Source organism: Pteropus alecto, unplaced genomic scaffold (assembly GCF_000325575.1).
Source record: "Pteropus alecto unplaced genomic scaffold, ASM32557v1 scaffold175, whole genome shotgun sequence".
Classification (NCBI taxonomy): domain Eukaryota; kingdom Metazoa; phylum Chordata; class Mammalia; order Chiroptera; family Pteropodidae; genus Pteropus; species Pteropus alecto.
The window spans coordinates 60,949-85,806 of NW_006437739.1; the positions used below are offsets into that span (position 1 = coordinate 60,949).

General features: G+C 32.5%; 1 protein-coding gene across 1 annotated transcript; it reads right to left on the minus strand.

The window, feature by feature from the left end:
• Positions 1–16,995: 16,995 nt before the first annotated feature.
• Positions 16,996–23,312, minus strand: HDX (highly divergent homeobox; the record flags this gene model as incomplete). The annotated part of the gene is made up of 2 exons (XM_006914780.1): positions 23,166–23,312; positions 16,996–18,111 (listed from the first exon to the last, which is right to left on the minus strand). Coding segments are annotated over exons 1-2 (1,263 nt in total), but the record flags the coding sequence as incomplete, so codon positions are not given.
• Between the last annotated feature and the right edge of the window lie 1,546 nt (positions 23,313–24,858).

The following is a 24,858-nucleotide window of genomic DNA, read 5'->3' on the forward strand; positions in this document are numbered from 1 at the left end:
GTTTCTGTATGCAATTGAATTTAAGTGAGTATCGATTTAAAATAGATTGGTATATAAAAGCAACGAACAAACAGGACAAACAAATAGAGACTCACGGACATGGACAATAGACTAGTGGTTACCAGAGGCGGCGAGGGGAGAGAAGAGAGGTAGTTGGGGTAAAAGGGGTCAAATATGTGGTGACAGAAAGAAATCTAACTATGGGTGGTGAACACACAATGCTATATATATATGCATTACTGTTGAATTGTACACCTGAAACTTACTAGCTTTCATTAACCAATGTTACCATAATAAAAAAATTAATTAAGATAAATAAATAAACACATATAACTAAATTAAAGTACAAATACATGTAATAAAGCATGAGTAGAAGTCAAAAAAAAAAGAAACATGTATAGACAAGGATGGGATGGGGACAAGATTGCTGAGTTTAACTTTTTTATGTAATAATTTTGACTTCTGAACCATGTAAATGTTTCACATATTCAAAACTAAGGAAAGAAACAAAAAGCAAAACCTAAAATCAAACATAAACCTAAGTAAAAGAAACTATCAAATGTAAAACAAACAAAACAAAACAAAACAAAATAAATTGGTATAACTTTAAGAAATTACAGATAATCCCCATGATAACCACAAAAAAATCTATACAATATGTACGAAAGATGAGAAGGAAATTAAAACGGGTCACTGCAAAAACAATACAATAGAAAGGAAGTTAGTACTGCTGGAAATGAGGGATAAAAACATAAGCCATACAGAAAATAACTAATATAATGGCAATAGAAAGTCTTTTGAGATCAGTAATTATTTTAAATGTAATTTGATTGTATTTTCCAATTAAAAGACAGATTGAAATAATAGATCAAAAAAACAGGATTAAGTTATATTGTGTCAATAACAGACTTACTTTAGATCTAAGGACCCTTACCTTACACCGCATACAAAATTAGCTCAAGTGGAACAAAAGCCTAAACATAAAGGCTAAAACTATAAAATTATTAAAAGAAGACATAGGGGAATAGCTTCATGTCATTAGATTTGGCAATTATTTCTTAAATATAATATCAAAAGCATAAGCAACAAAAGAAACAATAGATAATTTAAAATACATCAAAATTAAAAACATGGTAAGAAACAGTAGATTAGATAAAGCAGAGGATCGAATCAGTGATTTAGAAAAGCAGCCAATTAGAACAGCAGCAATAAAAAGAATGTAAAAATATAGTTTAAGAGATCTCTGGGACAACATCAAGTGTACCAACATTTACATCATAGGGGTACCAAAAGGAGAAGAGAGGGAGCAAGAAATTAAAAATCTATTTGAATAAATAAAGTAGGCAAACGTTCTTAACCGGCAAGGAGATAGACATACAAGCTCAGGAAGTGCAGAATCCCAATCAAGATGAATCCAAACAGGCCCACACTGAGACACATCATCATTAAAATGCCAAAGGTTAAAGACAAAGACAGAATCTTACAAACAGCAAGAGAAAAGCAATTGGTCACCTATAAGGGAGTTCCCATAAGATTCTCAGATGGTTTCTCCTCAGATACATTGCAGGCCAGAAGGGACTGGCATGAAATATTTTAAATGATGAAAAACAGGCCTACAACCAAGATTACTCTACACAATAAAGGTACCATTTAGAATCCAAGGAGAGATAAAGAGCTTCCCAGACAACAAAAGGGTAAAAGATTGCATCAACACCAGACAAGTATTCCAAGGAATGTTAGAGTTAAGAAAAAGAAGGAAAAAAGATAAAAAATGTGAATAATAAAATGGCAATAACTACATATCTATCAACAATTATGTCAAATAGAAATGGATTAACTTCTTCAATCAAAAAATAGTGTGGTTTAATGGATAAGCAAACAAGACCCTTACTATACTGCCTACAAGAGATTCATTTTAGATAAAAAGACAAATAGACTGAAAGTAAAGGGATGGAAAATGATATTTCATGAAAATGGAAATTAAAAAAAAATCTGGGGTAGCAATATTTATATTAGACAAAATAAACTTTAAAACATGGAATACCATTCAGCCATAAGGAAATAATGAAATCTTGCCATCTGTAACAACATGGATGGACATAGAGGGTATTGTGTTGAGCGGAGTAAGTCAGACAATGAAAGACAAATGCCATGTGATTTCACTTACATGTGGAATCTAAAAACCAAAGAAAGAGATTAAGAAGTACAAATTAGCAGTTACAAAACAGTCTTGGGGATGTAAAGTATAGCATAAGGAATATGGTCAATAATATTATAATAACTATGTATGGTGTTAAATGGGTACTAGCTTTATTGGGGTGACCACTTCATAAGTTATATAAATATCTAATCGCCATATTGTACACCTGAGACTAATATAATATTGTACGCCGATTATAATTAAAAACATTAAAATTATTTTTTAAAAAAGTACAAATTGCCAATTATAAAAACAGTCATGGAGACATAAAGTACAGCATAGAGAATATAGTCCATAATATTATAATAACTATGTGTGGTGTCAGATGGGTACTAGACTTATCGGGGTGATCACTTTCTATGTTATATGAGTCTAATCACTATGTTGTATACCTGAAACTAATATAATATTGTATGTCAATTCTAATTGGAAAAATAGAAAAAAATATTTAAAAAAATAAAAATACAAGTAAACAGAAGAATTTACTAGAATTTCAAAAGTAGACCTGACCATGCAGATGAAAGGATCAGCCACCTGGAGTATAGGACATTGGAAATTACCCAGTCAGAGGAGTAAAAGAAAGAATGAAAAAGAATGAAGAAAGCCTACAAGAGTCATGAGACACAGGAAAAGAAACAATATTCGTATTATGGGAATTCAAAAAGAAGAGAAGGATAAAGAGACAAAGTATATTTAAAGCAATATAGCTGAAAAATTCCCTAACTTGGGAAGATAAATGGTCATCCAGTTCCATCACACTCAAAAATTCTCAAATAGGTTGAACCCAAACAGGGCTACATTAAACATATTATAGTTGAATTGTCAAAAGTCAAAGACAAAGGAAGAATTTTGCAATAAGCAAGAGAAAAAAAGGAAAGTTACGTACAAGAGAATCATCATAAGACTGTTCTGGGATATCTCAATAGAACATTTTTTTTGGGGGGGGGCCAGGAAAGAATGGGAGGACATATTCAAAATATTGAATATGTCAATCAAGCATTCTATACATGGAGAAGCTGTCCTTCAGAAATAAATGAAGGATAAAGAATTTCCTGAAAAAGTAAAAGTTGAAGTTCTTTAGCAGCAGACCACTTATCAATAATCACTCTAAATGTAAATTGATTAAATTATCCAATTAAAAAAAGACATAGAATGGATGAATGGATATAAAACACAAGATTCAATAATGTGCTATCTATAGGAGATGAACTTTAGTCTTAAAGACAAACATAGCTAGAGAGCAAAGGAATGGAAAAAGACATTTCAAGCAAAAGGTAACCAAAAAAAGCAAAGCCAACTATACTTACATCAGACAAAATAGGTTTTAACCTAAAAATGGTAAAAAGAGACAAATAAAACCATTATGTGGGGATCAATACACCAAGAACATATAACAATTATAAATACTTATGTGTCCAACATCAGAGCAACTAAATATATAAAGCAAAAACTAACAGTGCTGAAAGGAGAAATGAACAGTAATGCAATAATATGTGGGGACTTTACTACCCTCCTCTCAGCAATGGATAGATTATACAGAGATTCAATAAGAAAACAGTGAATTTGAACAACACAATAAATCAAAAATTCTAACAAATATATACAGAGCATTCAAATGACAGCAGAATATGCATTCTCCTCAAGTGCACAAGAAACACATTCTATGATAGACCATATATTAGGAAACAAAACATGTTGTAGCAAATTCAAAAAGACTGAACTCATGCCCAGTAACTTCTCTGAGAGCAATGGCATGAAACTAGAAATCGGTTATGAAAAGAAAACTGGAAAATTCTCAAACACATGGAAATTAACACTCTCCTGAACAAACAATATATCAAAGAAAAAATTAAAGGGAGAAATAAAGAAGTTTCTTGAGACAAACAAAAATGGAAATACAACATATCAGAACTTACAGAATGCAGCAAATACAATTCTAAAAGGAAAGTTCATAGCAATAAAAACCTACATCTAGAAACAAGAAAGATCTCAACTAATCTAAGTTTACACTTAAAGGTAATAGAAAAAAACAAACTGTGCCCAAATATAGCAGATGAAAGGAAATAGTGAAAATAAGAGCAGAAATAAATCAAATAGAAAACAGGATAAAATAGAAAAAAATAACAAAACTAAGAGGTGGTTCTTTGAAAAGATAAACAAATTTGATAAACTTTTAGCTAGACTAACCAAAGAAAAAATAGAGGACCCAACTCAACAAAATTGCAAATGAAAGAGGGAACATTACTACTGACACCACACAAATGAAAAGTATCATAAGAGGCTACTCTGAACAACTATACAGCAACAAATTAAACAACCTGGAAGTAATGGAAAAATTCTTAGAGGCATATAATCTACTAAGATTGAATAAGAAAGAAATAGAAAATTTGAACAGATCAATTACTCATATGGATATTGAATTAGTAATCAAAATCTCTCAACAATATAAAAGAGCCAGGACCAGTTGGTTTCACTGGTGAATTTTACTGAACATTTAAAGAAGAATTGATGCAAATCTTCCTCAAAATCTTCCAAAAAATGAACAAGAAGGAACACTCGTAAATTAATTTTACGCAGTCTGCATTACCCTGATAACGAAGTCACAAAAGAATACTACAAAAACAAAACTATAGGCCAATATCCATGATAAATATAAATGCAAAAATTCTCATTAAAATACTAGCAAACCAAATTCAGCAGCACATGAATAGTAGAATTTGCCATTATCAAGTGGCATTTATCCCTGGGATGTAAGAATAGTTCAACATACACAAATCAATCAATGTGACACATCACATTAATAGATAAAAAAGAAAAAATATGACCACTTCAACAGATGCAGAAAAAGCATTTGACATAATTCAATATGTTTGTTATTTAAAAAAAACTCAATAAATTGGGTATAAAAGTAATGCACCTCAAAATAAAAAAAAAAGTCATATATGACAAGCTCATGGTAAACATCATACTTAATGGTGTAAGGATGAAAGCTTTTCCTCTAAGATAAGGAACAATACAAGGGCACCCACTTTCATTCAACCAAATAGTGGAAGTTCCAGCCAGGGCAATCAGATAAGAAAAAGAAGTAAAAGGCATCAGAATTCGAAAGGAAGAAATAAAACTGTTTCTATTTGCAGACGAAATGGCTTTATATATAGGAAACCCTAAAGACTCTATCAAAAACGTTAGATCTAATCAACAAATTCAGTAAAGTTGCAGGATACAAAATTAACATACAAAAATCAGTAATATTTCTATATACTAGCAACAAATTATCTGAAAAAAAGAATAAAGAAAACAATCCCATTTACAATAGAATTAAAAACAACAAAACACTTAGAAATAAATTTAACCAAAAGAGGTGAAAGACCTCTACTCTGAAAATTACAAGATATTTATGAAAGACATAAGTAAATGGAATAGTATCCATGTTCATGGATTGGAGAGATTCATATTTCTTAAATGTCCAAAAACCCAACTCCATCTGTAGATTCAATACAATCCCACTTAAGATTCTAGTGGCACTTTTTACTAAAGTAGAAAATAATCCAAAAGTTTATATGGAACCAAAAAAGACTTCAAATAACCAAAGCAATACTGAAAAGAAACAAAGTAGTAGGCATCACACTTCCTGATTTCAAGTTATATGAAAAAGCTATAGTAATCAAAAAAGTATGGTACTGACATAAAACAGACACATACGCCAATGGAACTGAATCAAGATCTCAGAAATAAACTATTATATTTATGGTCAATTAAAATTTGACAAGGAATCCAAGAATACTTAATGGAGAAAATACGTTCTCTTTAATAAATACTGCTGATAAATTGGATATTTACATGTAAAGAAGTCGAAACTAGACCTCTGTCTTACACCATTTGTAAAATTTAACTCGAAATAGATTAAAGACTTAAATGTAAGACCAGAAACCATAAAACTACTAAAAGAAAACATAGGAAAAAACTCCTTGACATAGGACTTGGCAATGAGTTTTTGTCTGTAACACCTAAAGCACAAGTAACAAAATTTTAAAAATAATCGAGTGAGACTACATCAAACTAAAAATCTCTGCACTTCAAAAGAAACAATTCACAAAATATAAAGACAATGTACAGAATGGGAAAAATATCTATAAGCCATATATCTGATAAAGGATTAATATCCAAAAGATATAATGGAGTCATACAACTCAATAGCACAAACCTAATAATCCAATTAATAAATGGGCAAAGGACTTCAATAGACATTTTTCCAAAGAAGATATATGAATACCTAACAAGTATATGAAAAGGTTCTCAACATCACCAATCAAAAGGAAAAAGTAAATCAAAACCACAGTGAAATAGCACATCACTTCTGTTAGAATGGTTATTGTCAAAACGACTGGAGATAACAAATGCTGGCAAGAATCTGTATAAAAGGCAACACTTGTGCATTGCTGGTGGAATTGTAAATTGGTACAAACATTAAGGAAAACAGTACGGAGGTTCCTCGAAATGTTAAAAATAGAACTATCATATGATTGAGCAATTCCACTTCTGGAAATATATCCACTATCAATGAAAACACTTTTTCAAAGAGATATTTGCACTCCCATGTTCATAGCAGCATTATTTACAATAGCCAAGATATGGAAATAGTCTGTGTCCATAGATGAATGGATAAAGAAGTTATGAAAAATATTCAGCTGTGAAAAGGAAGGAAGTCCTGCCATTGGTGACAACATGGATCAACCTTGAGGGTATTATTCTAAATGAAATAAATCAGACAGAAAAAGACGAATACTGTATGATCTCATTTATATGTGGAATGTAAAAAAAAAAAAAAACTCATAGAAAAAGAGATCAAACTTGTGGTTACCAGAGGTTGTGTGCATTGTGGGGTGGTAACTGAATGAAGGTGTTCAAAATGTACAAACTTTCAGTTATAAGATAAATAAGTACTAAAGACATAATGTACAATATAATAATTGCAGTTAACACCGCTGTATGGTATACTTGAAAGTTGTTAAGAGAGTAGTCCCCAAGAGTTTTCATCACAAAGAATTTTTTTTTCCTTTTTTTATGTATATAAGATGATGGATGTTAACTACACCTATTGTGGTAATTTCACAATATAAATGACTGAAATCATTATACTAAACACCTTATACTTATAATGCGCTATAAGTCAATTATATCTTAATAAAACAAAAAAAAGTTAAAATAATTACTAAAAATTTTAAAAAAGATATAATACTCCATATTAATAGAATAAAGGAAGATGCATATGAATATCTCATTAGACGTAGAAATAGCATTTGACAAAAATCAACACACTTTCATGACAAAAGCACTAAACAAACCAGGAATAAAAGAGAATCTCCTCATCCTGATAAAGAGCATCCTCAAAAAGCAACAGGTAACATCATATTTAATTGTGAGTGACTGAATGTTTTCCATCTAAGATTGAGAAGAAGAGAAACATGTCTGGTCATACCACTTATATTTAACATTGCACTGGAGTTGCTAGCAATTAGTCAAGAAAAATAAATAAAATGCAGTAAAGTTTTACACAAGTAAAACTATCCGTTCTTGTAGATGACATGATTTTATATATAGAAAAACTTAAGGAATCCACTAGTATCTAAGTAAATATTAATTCAGTACATTATTAGGATATATGATTGAAATGTAAAAATTGATAAACAATCTAACAATTAAATTAAGAAAGAAATTCCATCTAAATAGCATCAAAAAGAGTTATACACTTAGGAATAAATTTAACAAAATAAGTGCAAGAATTATCTACTGAAAAGAAGAACATATTGTTAAAAGAAATTATAGAAGATATAATGAGTGGAAAGGCATACATGGATCAGAAGATACAATATTTGATATGGCAATATCCTAAATTGATATACAGATGGAACATAATTTATCAAAATTACAGTTGGCTTTTTCGTAGAAATTGACAAGTTGATCCTAAAATTCATATGCAAATGAAAGGTACCCAGAATAGACAAAATAATTAAAAAAAAAAACACAACAAAACCCTCAGCTGGAGGACTCACACTTTTCAATTTTAAAACTTACCACAAAGCTACAGTTATCAAAAAATGTGGTATTAGTATAAAATAGACTATATATAAATACATATATAAATACTATATATATACACATATACATGCATATATGTCAGCCATTTGAATTGAGAGCAAGTAAACTCTTACATATGATCAACTGATTTTGAGAAGGATGGCTAGACCATTCAATGAAAAATGTATAGAATTTTCAACAAATGATGCTGTGACAACCAGGTATCCATATGCAAAAAGAACCAAGATGAACTCTCACCTCACACTATACACAAACACTTTCTTAAAACAGGTGAAAGGCCTACATGTAAGATATACAAGTAAAAAATTCTTAGAAGAATACATAAAGGTCAGTCTTCATTACTTTGGCTTAGAAATTAGTTTCTTAGATACACCAAAAGCACAAGTGATAATAGAAAAAAATAGGTAAATTGAACTTTACCAAATTAAAAATGTTTGTGTATAAACAGTACCCTCAAGAAAGTGAAAAGATAGCATATGGAATGAAAGCAAATTCTTGCAAGTCATGAATCTAATAAGGATTAGTATAAAGAATATATAAAAAACTAAACACTTACAACTCAAAAAGAGCCAATTTTAAAAATAGAGAAATTAACTGAATAAATTTTTTTTTCCAAGTAAAGTATTCACATGGCTAATAAGCTCATGAAAAGAGGGTTAATGTTGTTAGCTATCAGGGAAATGCAAATAAAAATCATCATGAGATATTTCATACCCATGATAGCTATAATAAAAATGACTGACATAACAAGTGTTGGTTAGGATCTGGAGAAATATTGGACCCCTTATACATTGAGATGAGAGTATAAAGGGCTTCAGCTACTTTGGGAAAAAATTTGGCAGTTCCTCAAAACATTAAGCATAGAGTTCAACTATGAACTAGAAATCCACTCCTAGATATATACCTCCCAAATTTGAAAACAGGTCAAGACAAAAATTTGCATATGAATGCTATAGCAGCATTATTCAAAATAGATGTAAAAACAACTCAAATGTCCAGCAACTAATAAATAGATAAACAATATATGCTATATACATACAATGTAATATCATAGAGCAATAAAATGAAGTACTGATACATATGATAACCTTGACAATCCTTAAAAAAATTATGCTAACTGAAAGAAGTCAGTTACAAAGGTATGATTACATTTATAATAATATCCAGAATACATAAATCCACAGAAACAGAAAAAAAGATTAGTGGTTTTCTAGTGCTAGGATGGGAGATTTGGTGATAATGGGTATTTAGTTCATTTTTGAGGTTATTAAATGTTTTAAAATCAGATTGTGCTGCTATTTGAACAACTCTATGAATATATTAAGAAACGACTTTATTATACACTCTAATATGTGAATTCTATATTATGTGAATTATATCACAATAAAGTTGTTTTAAAATGATCCCTGCTCACTACAGCTATTCAACACAGATTATTGTTGTTACTTTTTTGAGGTTGAATATTCCTGAGAGTTATTTTAACAAAGTCATTCAATCTTACTGGTCCTTCCTCACTTTCCTCAGGTCAAAATGTCATTTGTGTTAGTTTAGAATGCCATGATGTTCAAAGTTTCTACAACAATTAAACTTTCCTATTTATTTTTAAAAGTGCAATGAAGCCCACAAATACTGAAGAAAGTTGGAAGGCACTACCAAAGCACTTTCACTAATGCATTATACTTATAAAGTACCTTTTAAAGGAAGCTCAAATTGCTTTACTTTTATTTACTCCTAAGTCCTTAGGAAGTCCATGAAAGATGAGAATGCAGTTAATTACTCAGTCACAATAATAATCACAACAAAAATCCTGTATTTATAGCATCTGTCTTCCAAAAGGCTCCTATATCATCACATAAATGACCATTAATTATTAAACTTTAATCACCACAGCAGTTTTATGACAAATAGATGGACTGACGAAGAATCAATATGAAAAGTGAATGGCACTTTTGAGAACGATATGGTTGCAATCTGTCCCTAAAGAAGTGAGGTTAGCCTGGAGAATTTTTGAAATATAACTGGGCTATAGTATCTTGGTATTGCAACCTCCTGATAGTTTCCTTACTACAATTTAACCCTTAATATGATATCCTCAAGTGGCTCCAAAACAGCTGGTTTTAACTTCTTAGCATCCCCTAGTATTTCCTCAATCTGTACTCCTTCACCTAGATAGTTTGGAACTAGATTATCCTCCAGGAATAGTTCGAAGATACTAAGTGTAACAGAGAGAAGCAGATATAGCTGGTACATAGTCTCAGGGTCAAACTAAATAGAATCGCTTGTTTGCTTATAGTTTCGTAGCTAGAAAACTGCCAAAATGGCCACAGGTTCTATTTTTCTAAGTCCTAATGTAACAGTAATATGGCTATTGTAGTATATCTTCATTAAAATCTTACAGGATAGCTAACATGGACTGAATGTCCCAGCTAAATTCACATGTTGAAAACTAATCCTAATGTGATGGTATTTAAAGGTGGGACTTTTGGGAGATGGCTAGGCCATAAGGATGGAGCCCTCACGAATGGGAATAGTGCTTTTACAAAAATAGACCCCAGGAAGTTCCTTTTTTCCTTCTGCCATATGAGAACGCAGAAGACAGACATCAATGCAGTAGGAAGTGGGCTATCGCCAGACACAGAATCTGCCATCATCTTGATCTTGGGTTTCCCAGCTTCCAGAACTATGAGAAATAAATGTTTGTTGTTTAAGCTACCCAGACTATAGTATTTTTTGTTATAGCAGCCCAAATAGACTGACACTTTAATCCTTATGGATTATGCTTCCCCAGGCTGCCTTAGTTTCCCCAAATCTCAACTAATTAAAAGAAAGGAGAGCCAAAGTGATGCCCCAAGGATTCTCTGCAGGCATTCTACCATATTGCCTCAGGTCAAGTTGGTGAAGGTATGGTATAATATAAATAGTTATACATGAGCTTTTCAATATGTAGATTATGGTGAGGTCGATAGCTGATATCGAGTCTTAAGCAAGCACTACAGCTATTTTTCCTCAATGATCCTGTGATAATTATGGGTTCTGCAATATTTTACTTGAAATAAAATGTAAAGTGCATCACACTTTATATTTTACCTTACCATCCCCTATTTTCCTCACCTTCCTTCCATCCTTTTTGTTAAAGAAATAAAATGGAATAAAAAGAAGACCTAGACTAGCGGAGTCTCATTAACTTTATAACTATGAGGTTGTAAATATAAAAAAGTTTATGTGTCAGGGAATGTACAAGGAGCCTTGCACATAACGTGCCATTTCATGTAACAGCATTCTTGAAAAGTAGGTGTTAATAAAGACATTATACAAATAAGAAAACTGTTACACAGAGAGGTTATGACACTTGCCCAAGATAGCACGAGTACAAAGTGGCAGAGCCTAGATTTGACCTAGGTCTATCAGTCCTTAAGCTCATGCTCTAAATTGTTACATCAGACAGCCTTTCTTTAAAAAAAAAAAATTACTATTCAAAAAAAGGGGATGTGAATTTACAGTCAAGGTGGCGGAGTAGGTAAACACTGTGCTCGCCTCCTCTCGTTACAACAACAAAATTACAACTAAATTACAGAACAATAATCAATGAGAATCACCTGAAGCCTCACTGAACAGAAGTCCTATAACTAAGGACGTACAAAAGAAGCTCATCAAGATGGGTAGTGGGGAAGAGACATGGAATGGGATGGTCCAACACCCACGTTTGGCCATTAAAAATTAAGAGGGGTTTCTTGGCTGTGGAGGTTCCTCCAGAGGAGTAAGGGGTCCCAGCCCCATACCAGGATCCCTAGAATAGGGCTTGAGTGCTGGAAAGAGAAGTCTCCACAAATCCTAGCTCTGAAACTAGTGGAGACTGTGGCTGAGTGAAACGGAAGACTGCTGGAGTCACAGACATACCTCTTAAAGGGCCTACGCACAAACTTACCCACTGACAACTCACTCCCTCTGAGTTCCAGTGCTGGGGCAGCAGCTCAACAGGCACCAGGGACATACAGGGAGGAAATGAATTGTCTGGCTAGGGTTAGAGCTGAAGGGGCACCTTTTCCCTAGACAGAAATACAGACAGAAGCCATTGCTCTTTTGTTGAGCCCTTCTCTTACCCAGTCTGCACACATAGGCCTAGCTGGGCTCCATATCTGAGTTTCTATCAAATTGGAAAACCATTCACCACACCCTAGTGATTCCCTGAGACCCCACCCCACCTGACTGCAGACCCACCTAGGTCATTTCCAGTGGCTTTTCCATACAAATAGCCTGTCTTGGCTTATGCTGCAGACTTTCCTAAAATCTCTCAAAGGTTGACAAACCTCCAACAAGTATCATCTGGCCTCAGCATGCCCAGTACGTCTTGTTAAGCAGCCCCAGTCGTAGCACTACCGGCAGCATGCCTGGGTTTGCAGCTTAGCCTTGCAGGCACCTTCAAGCACAGCCCAAGTGGTAGCCATGTGCAGAATGCTTGGTGGCATATGACAGGTGACCCCAGGAAGGGCACAGGCTGCAGCTAAACTTGGCCTGAGGCAGGGCCCCTCCCAGGAAGCCCTGATCTGCAGTCTGGTATCCAGCTTCGATCTGAGCCAGAGCAACACCTGGGGTCACATCTGAGGATGACACACCCACAAGGCAGACAGGGCAGGCACTAAAGACCTGATAAAGCAAATCCTGCTCTGTAGTAAGTGTCCCTGCACAGCAGCTTCTCCACTGGTCATGGCCAGTCATCACGACCAGTCCCAGGGTCAATCCTTCCCATTGATAAGCAAACAGCAATAAAGGCTCAACTACAACAGGAGAGCACACACAACCTATAGAAGGGACACACCAGCTCATGCGACCAGGGAGATTGTGCCATTTGGCCCCACAAGACACTTACTACATAAGGCCACACCACTAAGAATGGGAGACACAGCAACCCTACCTAATACATAGAAAAAAATACAGGGAAGCAGTCAAAATGGGGAGAGAAAAACAAAAAAACAAAAAACACACACATCTCAAATGAAAGAACAGAACAAATCTCCAGTAAAAAAAAAAAAAAAAAAAAGACAAGCAATCCACCATATTCAGTGTTCAAAACACTAGTTATCAATGATCTCAGTGAGAAATTCAGCAGAGATAAGACACATAAAACTGAAAATAGAAAACATAAAAAAGAACCTGTTGGAAATGAAGAATACAATAATTGAAATTTAAAAACTGTATATTAGAAGGAATCAACAGTAGATTAGATAAAGAAGAGGATTGAATCAGTGATTTAGAGGATCAAGTAGCAGAAACATCCAATCAGAATAGCAAAAGAAAAAAGTGATGATAGTTTAAAGGGACTCTAGGGAACCATCAAGTATACCAACATTCACATCAAAGAGGTATCAGAAGGAGAATGGAGAGAGCAAGGAATTGAAAACCTATTTGAAGAAATAATGATAGACAACCTTCCTAACCTGTTGAAGGAAACAGACATACAAGCTCAGGAAGTGCGGAGTCCTAAACAAGATGAACCCAAAGAAGCCCACGCCAAAATACATCATAATTAAAATGCCAGAGGATAAAGACAAAGAGACCACCTTAAAATTAGCAAGGAAGCTCCCATAAGACTGTCAGCTGATTTCTCAACAGATAATTTGCAGGCCAGAAAAGACTGTCAGAAAATATTCTGTGATAAAAATTAAGAACCTACAACCAAGATTACTCTGCCCAGCAAAGCTATCATTTAGAATCGAAGGACACATAAAGATCTTTCCAGACAAGAAAAAGTTAAAGGACTTCATCATTGCCAAACCAATATTACAGAAAATGTTAGAGGGACTTCTTTAAGAAGAAAAAGGAAAAAAGAAAAAAAATATGAATAATAAAATGGAAATAACTACATATCTATCAACAATTACTTTAAATGTAAATGGATTAAATGTTCCAATCAAAAGATAGGGTGGCCGAATGGAAAAGAAAAACTGACCTTTACATATGCTGCCTATGAGAGAATGAATGCACATCAAAAGACACACAAAGACTGAAAGTAAAGGGATGGAAAAAGATTTAATGAAAGTGTTAATAAAAAAAGAGCTGGGGTAGTAATACTATACCACAGCAGTCCCCAACCTTTTTCGCACCAGGGACCGGTTCTCCTATGAGAATCTAATGCCTGATGATCTGAGGTGGAGCTGAGGCAGTGATGCTAGCACCGGGGAGCAGCTGCAAATACAGATGAAGCCTTGTTTACTCACCCACCACTCAACTCCTGCTATGCAGCTCAGTTCCTAACAGGCCATGGACCGGTACCAGTCTGCACCTGGGGGTGGGGGAACCCTGGTATATCAGACAAAATAAACTTTAAAACAAAGACTATAACAAGAGACAAAGAAAGACCCAGTAATCCTACTTCTTGATATTTATTTGAAGAAACCCAAACACTACTTTGAAGGACCACGTGCATTCATATGTTCATCACAGCTCTATTTACAGTAGCCAAGATATGGAAGCTACCTGGGTGTCCATCAATGGATGAATAGATAAAGAAGAGGTGGTACATATATACAACAGAATATTACTCAGCCTAAAAAAAAAAAAAAAAAAAGAATTAAATCTTACCACCTCCAACAATGTGGATGGACCTAGAAGGTATTGTGTTGAGTGGATAAGTCGAAGAAAGACAAAGACAAATGTCATATGATTTCACTTATATGTGGAATCTACAGAACAGGATAAATGAACAAACAAAACAGAAACAAGCGCATAGATATAGAGAGGATTTTGATAGTTATAGGATGTAGAGAGTGAGAGAATGGGTGAAATGGGGGAGGAGTTTATGAGGTACAAATTTGTAGTTGCGATATAATCATGGGGATGTATAGCATGGGGAATATAGTAGTATTGTAATAACTATGTATGGTTATTACATAGTCAGATGAGTACTATATTTATCAGAGTGATCACTTCATAAGTTATATAAATGTCTAATCACTGTGCACTCTAAACTAATATAATATTGTTTGTCAACTGAATTTAAAAAAATAAAATAATAATTAAAATAATAACGGTGAAACTGAAGCTAGTAAAAAATTGCTAAGTTTTATTTCATTTAAAAAGTTATTTTATATAAAACAAATTTAATCTCTTTAAAAGTTCTATCAGGAAAGAAACATATACTATAAAAAGACATCACTATAGGTTAAATTTTCCTTAGGGTAGTGGTTGGCTTATGAAAAATTAAAAATTACACTCTGTTCTCTCAGGCCTCCAAATATTCAAATACAGTTGATATTGTTAGGCTGTATGGTAAAATAGGAAAAAAAAATGCTATATTTTGAGTTGCAGTCCTTTTTCTCTCATGAACTGGCTTTGTGATCCTGGACAGGTATTGAAACATGGATTAAATGTCCGTATGTCTAAATTGCCATGAACATTAAATGAGATCAGGTATGTAAAGTGACTGATGGAGCCTAGTATGTGGAAAGCCTTCAACAAATAGTAAATGTTATTGTTTTTACTATCATTAGTAAATACAGAAGGGGTAAAATAGTTTAAAAGAGCAGGGAATGAAAAGAGGCTAATGGTATGATTCAATGTTAGTTTAAGCTTGCTTTAGGAAAAAGCAAACAGAAAAATGAGTAGTATCTCAGTAAGAAATGACAACTAATGATGATTATTGAGTACTTTTCTGTTAGGGCTAAGTGCCAGAGGGATATTTCTTATATGCTGTTATTGCTTTTCATTTTGAACCCGAAATTTATAAGATGAAGGGAGGTAAGAGAAGTTTATTCCTTATATTGATTGAGAATAGCCTAAAAACATCTTAAAGCTGGATAAAACTTACATACTGTGGTTGAACAAATTAGTGTCCAGCTAGTAGCAAGAAAAAGTGGAGAACATCCATGCCCTGCTATTCGAATTCTCTGAAGCAGATTTCTCAGAGAGAAGATCTATGTCCTTAAAAGATGTTCTAAGGTAACATATACCTCACTGTTGAGAATATTTGAAGCATATCTAAATAATTAAATTCATGAAACAGTAAAGAAATACCACTTATTTTTGCACAGATCTAAAATTACTTTAATTTTTACTTTGAATATGTCTCTTCCTTATACACATTTTTCAAAAGAACTATCTGATTAATGTTCCACTTAATGTTTGAATAAAGCATTTACTTTTTGAAAAAGCAGTTAGCTGCGTCTTTGCAGGCTTTCACTTCTCAGCCACTGTCACTTAGAGAAATGGTTGACTTGTCTGGCTATGTGTCCAGGGAAAGCACCACTCATCTAGTGACATCTCCCCATACTGCAAGTAAAAACCATTACAAGAATAATCTAGGTTCAAAGGGATGAACCTAGCCACTTTAGTCCTATTTTAGTGATGGGAAATGCCATGTTTCCCAACAGGCTATTATTTCCTGAATGAAATCATTTTAAATGTCAGTAGAAAGCTGCCATGTTATAAAAATGATTATATTCCATGAAGAAAAACTCATTTTAAAAAATGACCAAAAAAGCACAATATTCTTCAAAGAGTTTACCCCAAACCACAATTTTGAAACAAAAATCTCAAATAACTTCAAAATATGAGTTAAGTGACCCAGGTCTCAAGTCTAACTGGATACCAACACAGCTTTTTACACCAAACAATGGTTTAAAACAAAACAAAACAAAACTAAACAACAAACAAAAAAACAAAAACAAAAACATTAGGGGGGAAAAAAAAGTACACATTACCTGGTAATTGTTTTGGTTTTGTGATAACCTTAATTGGTTTGATGATGCAAAATGTGAAGAAAAATTACTCCGTGATGGATTTGTATTACTGTACATTGTAGTAGATGCTGTATGTAATGAGGTCTGTGGTGTCAAATGGTAGTCTCTGTTTTGATACAGTACATTGTCTGACAGGTCTCTAATATTCACCATTTGTGATTTTGGCATATTTCTTCCTGGTCCTGGCAAAGCTGTACTTTGGTTCTCAGCTCGAAGGGAACTGCAACTTTCATAAAATCTTGAGTAGCTTGGTATCTGTGCTCCCATCAATGCCAACTCTTCCTCTCTGGCATACTCATCATCAGCATCTCCAGTCTCCATTGCAATGGACAAACAAGTTCCTTCTGCTGCATTAGGCTTTTGTGGGGTATTTCCTTCCAGAATTCTCTGGGGGTAATCACTAACTGCTAATGAAAATACTTCACGGATTTCCAAGTTTTGTGTTCTACAGTAAGGATCTCTAATAGGTGTCTTTTGCCCATATAAATTATGTGATCCTAGACCCGTATGTTCAGGTTTATATGACCTTTGAATTCCAACTTCTTCAATTTTGCAAGGTCGGTGGCACACAGATGGCTTTTGAGGTACCATCATCTCAGAGGCTTGCATTGAAGAGCTTCCATAGTTTTTCTTTGTGTGATTGTAAACTGAGTTTCCAGCATTTAGCACACTTGTCTGTCTTGACAAAATAATTGTTTTTTCTCCTAAGAGCAGAGAGGCATTTTTACAGTGTGCTACTTGTCTTTGAACAGGAATATGTAACTGAAACTCGGTATCATTTTTACTGGCTGTTTTCTGAATAGGGATTTTATGTGCTTCTGTAATTTGTGTGTTTGTATGTTTATTTGTTCCTGGCCTACTTGATGAACTGGCTGGGCTATATATACCAGTTACAATAACATCATTATTGGCAGATGTCCAAGAAGACTGTTGGCCTGAGGGTCGAGCCATATTAACCACATTTCTGACTGTTATGTCTGGAGCTGCCAAAGAGGTACCAGACACAGTTCCTGCTGTTGCTGCTCCTGATTCAGAATTTTTACTGCTCATTTTTCTTCTCTTATTGCCAACCCACGTCTGGAAAGATAAAAATGATATTATGGAAAAGTTCTTAACAAAGAAATAAGAAAAAACAATTTATAAGTGATAAATTGTATTCTCATTTGTCATAGAACCAAGGTTTATACAAATTAAAAGAAAAAAGATGCAATAAATTAAAAATAACTAAAGTATAAGGCCAGAAAAAATCAGACTTGCATTTAATATCTAGAAACTTTGATGAGAGAATTGCATTGTCACTCCTCTCCTCCTAAAAGTCCATCCAATTTATCTGTAGCAAGAACCTTAAAAATGTTTGTATCTTTTGACCTTCCACTTCTGTGAATTTATAAAAATAATCATAGATGCATACAACATTTATATGCAATGATGTTCATCACATATTTATTTATACTAGTGACAAATTGGAAGCATACTAAAGGTAGGATAGTGACACTGAAAAATGCTTGTATAGTATTGTTAAACAAATATATGCATGCAATTTTCAGGTTTAACAACTTCTGTTCCATTAATACATCATAACGTGGTTAGTTTAATATTGCTAGGTATTCAGATTATTTTTGGAAACATTCACTATTATGAACCATATTGAAATACACATCATTGTACGTGCATCTTTGTGCTATTGGTCCATTAGAATGCTATTGTAGAAAGAAAATCCCTGTGTTTTTTGATATTTTTAAAGTACCCTCTAATGTATAAGATTTCTGAATTCTCCACACCCGCACCAATCTTTTGCATTATCTTTCTGTAGCCTTTACTAGCCCAGAAGTTATAAAGATACAACACTGCAGTTTTGATTTGAATTTCTATGGTTACTATATTACTTCAACAGAATTGCTTATCTATTTCCTTTACTTATTTTTATATTGGTGTATTTGTCTTTTTAAATCGATTTATAAGAATAATTTTCTACTAAAGATAGCAACACTTTGTCACAAGTTGAAAATATTTTTCCCAGTTTGTCATTAATTTATGGTACTTATTTTCTTCTTACACTTTTCTCTATTTACCAAATTTTATATAATGAATATGTAGTACTTTCATAAATGAGAAATAAATTATTAATAAAAATAATACTAGCGATTGGCATTTAGGATCTGATTAAAAATATGTACTTTAATATAAATAATTATTTATAATAATCTTAGTATTATTATGCTGAATCATGATTCATCTTAAAATATGCAATAAGAAATATTATGTTTCATAATGTGATTAGTAAACTTTATAATTATTTCAAAATGCATACTGTATTATAAACTTCCAAAACATGTTCATATATTAAGAATTTAAAAAAAAAATCTAAGTGAAAACATTAAATGAGCTAGCTTTGCACAAACATGATGCAGGGTATATTTGGTTAACTTGTGTGATGTGGTTTTGAAGACCAAGAAAATTATCCAATTTTCAATGTTTATACTATATTTAATGTTTATACTATAAACAACATTAGTGTTTCTGTAATACTATAAATAAAAGCTATCACGTATGGAATCTCCATTATGTGTTTTTATATATATTAGCTCCTTCACTAGGTGTTATTTTTCTAATTATATAAGTGAAGAAGTTGAGGTTTAGAACTATTAAGTAGTTAGTGGATATTTGCCATAAGGATTCAAAATCGATATTACTTGACCTCAAAGCATATTCTCCTTCCACTATCGTGAGAAACTCCTGAAATGGTCATCTCTGTTGGTGATTTTACTTTTATAATTAGTATTTCTCTTCTAAAAAAAAGAAAAAATGGAAACTGAGATGGTTCCATTTTGTTTCACAGGAGTCTGTGGGAATTTTAAACTTGCTCCAATTTATTTTTACCAAACAGCAGAAGTGACAATTACAATAGGGACAAATGAATATAAATAGCACAAGAGAAAAAGACAGAGGAGAAAAACTAAAATGTTTTTAAAGTGTATACTCAAGAGAAATGTTTAAAAAGAAATGTTTTTGGATATAATTTGAATGTATGGATCAAAAAGGTGAATTTTACAAATATTCAAAATAAGTGATTGTGTTATGGCTTTTCAAGTATGAAAAGTATACATAAGAATCATGATGCATTTGTTCATAATTATTATAAAAATATATAAGCATTGCATTTAAACACTTTAAATGGGAAAGCACAGTGAATTGGTAAAATCAAGATCTACCACATCTGGAGGGCAGCTTTGTGCAATATTTCTAAGAAAAATAAACAATCTATCATGTTCTCATCACAATACGACAATACCTACCTTAACAAAAGAAGTTTAAGAGTGAACTTAGTGCATTGCAAGTTTATGGCTTACTTTTATAGTATAAATATTTACTTATATAGTTTATTAGGTATTTAAATTATATACCTATCCAAGAGTAAAATGCAGTAGAATATCATGTGCATATGAAACTCAGCTAACCTCATTTGTCCTGAGGGCAGCCAACACAGATGTCACAAGATCTATGTACTTTATAAGAAAAGGACATTCCCTGACCTTTCTTTAAACACACTTTATTTTGTTTTATACATAATTTTTACCAAATCTGGTATCCTAATCTATAAAAAATTAGAAATAACAAAATAGAAGGGGCACTGGTGATAGAATTCGCTTTTGGACATGCCTTGTTAACATCAAAACTAAGAATATTTACTAACTATTCCTCACTAAAAAGGAGAAGAAAAGAAAAAAACAAAAGAGAATCAATGAGAAATCATTAAATAGTATGGTGTTTTTTTGTAAAGGAAAAATTCACCCCATATACCCTACCACGTTGTGAGCATTATTGTGTGAGCACAATACGATAATTGATTTCCATAATGAAACTAAGTCAGAAAGTAAGGGTTTAATTCTTTTCAATATTCTCTATGAAAGTCAAAAAGTATACACTTAAATATTTTCCACCTAAAATTTGAAAATAAAGACAATTCATTGCCTGAGGTTTCCAAATAACTGAATTAAATTTTCTTAAAAGTCATCCAGTCGCAGGATCCAAAATTTACCAATGTTTATACAATACAATTCTTTTCCAAACACCTCACCGGTAAGAGAGAAAAAAATGGGTCAAAAAAATTGATATGAAAATTTAAAGTTTGAACTGACAAAGTTATACTACATAGAAAAAATAAATAAATAAAAGGAAAGACATTTGGGTCATCAACTTTTGGTGTCCATAAAATTATCTTCAGTCTTTCTTAGAAATTCATTTTCTCCAAACATCTTTTCCTTTTTCTATACCTCTTCCTCTGTTTTCCTGTTCTGTTACCCCACTATATATATATTTTTGCATGGATACTTTAACCTTTAAATTCTATTTATATCAGGATCAAATTCTTAGTAAAGTGGAATTTAAGTTCTTTTGAGGGAAAAAAAAACACAACAAACACTATATTAAAAATAATAAAGAGAGGTCTCTTTTAAGTAGAACATACAGAGCAAGCAAAATATTGGGAGCAAGGGAGGTTGTGGAATGATTAGCTTATAAACAACTCTCTTCTCCTCTGACTGGAAAAGCCACCAAAACCGTGTTGGAATTTACATTAGGAAGACTGAATTTCTGTACAATTTATACTCTCTTATAACAGAGAGAATAAATCTGTTTTGAACGATTCCTTATGATTTATATAACATTTTACTTGTAAGCATACATTCTAGGAATTTCTTTCATTCTCATTGTTTATTTTAGATTTCACAACATTTGGAGCATAAACATAGACTTTTGTATTTTAACTCTCTCAATATTCAAGTATAATTAAGTTATTAGGGGAAGATTGCAATAACAAATTGGAAATATGAAAGGTCACAGTTCACAAAGCAGCTGCCTGAGGAGGCATTTCACTTCAAAGTAATGGTAAAATAAAATGGAAAAGAAATGAAAGATGTTGCCATGGGGGAGGAGGGGAGGGGGACGAGTTTGTACTTATAAAATGAAATCTCATCAACTTGAAATATTACACATTTTATATTACTTTTTCTAAGGTAATTAAACAGTTTTATCTGAGGTTTACTAAAGGCATTTCAAATAGAGAATTTAGAGTTATTGGTAGGAGGTATTTCTAGTTCTTACACAAATCTAAATATGATGGTCAATCTCAGCCAATAAGAAACAAATATCCTGGATAACAGCCCCCACCCCAACTAGCAATATAATTCTCCTTTTGAAGGTTACTATATCATTTAGTCATATTTAATAAATAGATTTTCCAAAAAGTCTTCTTATCAAGAAATTTTTATCTTTAGGATCTTTGAAAATTCCTCCAACAGAAAAGATAAACATAAAAATAGATATCTTTCCTCTTTCTCACATTAGCCTAATGAATGACAAGGTTGAGAAAGTTGTTAATCTTTGAATCCCTAAGGTTTCATGCCAGAAGGATCTGTAGCACATTCAGACAAATATGAAAGGACCTATGCACTCAATAAAATCAGTGACTAGTTCTGTTAAATTTATCTCTTGCCTCCTCTCTGTCACCTTCTCATTGCCTTTCACAAACAGGTAGCAGCTCTGATTTGTACAGGTGAATAACTATGGTTGTGATAAAGGAAAATTTCCTCTCTTGTGATTTCCTGTCCCTTACTTGCTAACTATTAAAATTCATGCATTGTACTTAAAAGGTGGAGACGGTATTCATAAGAAAGGCTAGATTTTACTAAAAAAGACAACAATACTAAAGTCATAAATGCCTGATGAAAAATTCAAATACAACAAGAAAATATGTTGGAAACACAATAGTCCTCAGTAAATGCTTATTTTACTGACATTATTTTGTGAGATTATATCTGTATTAGTTCTGGGTTTAGAGATAGCATAAGATCAAAAATTAATCTTAAAGGTACTCATTAGTTCAAAGAATTGAGATTTTTAAAGATATGTTTACAATGCAAAAGTTTTAGTGTTTTCAAAGTATTCACAGAAACAAATACATACTGAATAATTAGCTCTATTTATTTTTTAAAAATAGTATTTTTATACCAGGTAGATGAAGCTATTTATAAAGTTAGTGACTTCATACCCTGATAGTTTTTCTCATATTAAGCAATTATCACTTGTAATAAAAAACTACAAATTCAAGAGTGTAAGACCTCAATACTTACCCTGACTACACTGAAGTCCAGCTTAGTCTCCTGTGCACACTGTAATATGAGCTGAAAGCAATTTTTACTTTGATTTGTCATTCCATTTTCATAATAACGCTGTAAAATCCTTTGTTGCTCTACAGTAAATACAGAACGTAGATTCATCTAAAAATAAAAGAAGATACTCTGAAAATTGGAATAAAAATTTGGTATGTGTAGTAGTTGCACGCTTTTGTTTTTTAAACAATTTCAGTGCTTAAAAGCTGCAAGATTTCTTTAAGCCAATTAATCCCCTGTAATGGGCAATAATTTGTGTGCTAAAGAGAGACGGGTTCTCACTGAAAAATTATACATAATACAAACACACTGAATTTGCTCAGAAAAAGGACCAACTTTAAAAATGAAAAAGAAAGCCCTTATTAATGTCAGTGCATGGGGAAAAAAGGATCTTTCACTGAAATAAATATTAATGACTACTAAAGCCAGAGATGGTGGTAGCCATACGTGGTCAATTATCAACAGGGACATTCACTGTTCTTTGTCAAGCAAGACATCTGGCATATGTCTTACAGCCAGAAGCTGTGCTCTGGGACAAAAGGGTGCTTTTATTTTTCCTTATTCTGGGATAAGAGGTTCTTTTTATATATTAAAATAAAATAATTTTTAAAGTTTAAAAATAAACAAGGCTTTATAACTATAAAAATTTCTTTGCTTTAGGCAATATAAGCAAAATAAATTTTAATAACTGTAGTATATAAATAAAAATTCAATCGCATGTACATTTTACTAAAAAGAAACCATATAAAAACTATTGTACTTTTTATTTAAATTGACACCATCATAATTAGATAAGAGAAATTTTAAAAATATACTTTATCCTTCCCATCAATAAGCAAGGTGTTTAATATTAAGGGAAAACAACTCTGTGACTCTCATAAATAAAAGACAGTCAAACTCTTTTTAAAAAGATAAATTCTATTCTTCTTTTATGTACAAACTGATATTAATCTTTAAAATACAAATATTAAAAAAAAGCTTTCGAACAACAACGACAAAAAGATAAATTCTAGTAGCACAATTTATAAAAAAAAGAACACTTGTAATAAAATTAAGGCAATTTCAGGTTCTTGTTAAAAGCTGTAAAACTGAAATTGTTATTGCTAAAATTTGACAGACAGAAAGAAAACCCTTCCCAAGGAAAGATCTCTTCAAAATTAGGAAAATGGCAACAACAAAAAACACCATAAGCCAAACCAAATAGAAATTATTCTAGTATACTGGGTATGGAAACAATCAAGTACATGGAAATAAAAAATAATTACCCTTTCTCTGAATATTTTAAACAAAAAAGCAGTCTCATAAAGAAATTAAAGACAGTCATATAGCCATCCATTAAAATTTGTACATCTGACTTTCTTTCTTGTCCACACAAATACCTTCCTAACCGATGTTAGGATATTCTATTAAAGACAACATGGATGGCCCTCAGGATAATCATGCTAAGCGAAATAATCCAGACAGAAAACGTTGAAAATCACATGATATCACTTATATGTGGGATATAAACCTAAAAGCAACAAATAAATAGGACAAACAAACACAGACTCATGGACATGTGCTATAGACTAGTGGTTACCAGAGGGTAGGGGGTGGGGGGGAGGGGGTAGGTAGATGGGGTAAAGGGAGTCAAATATGTGGTGACAGAAAAAAA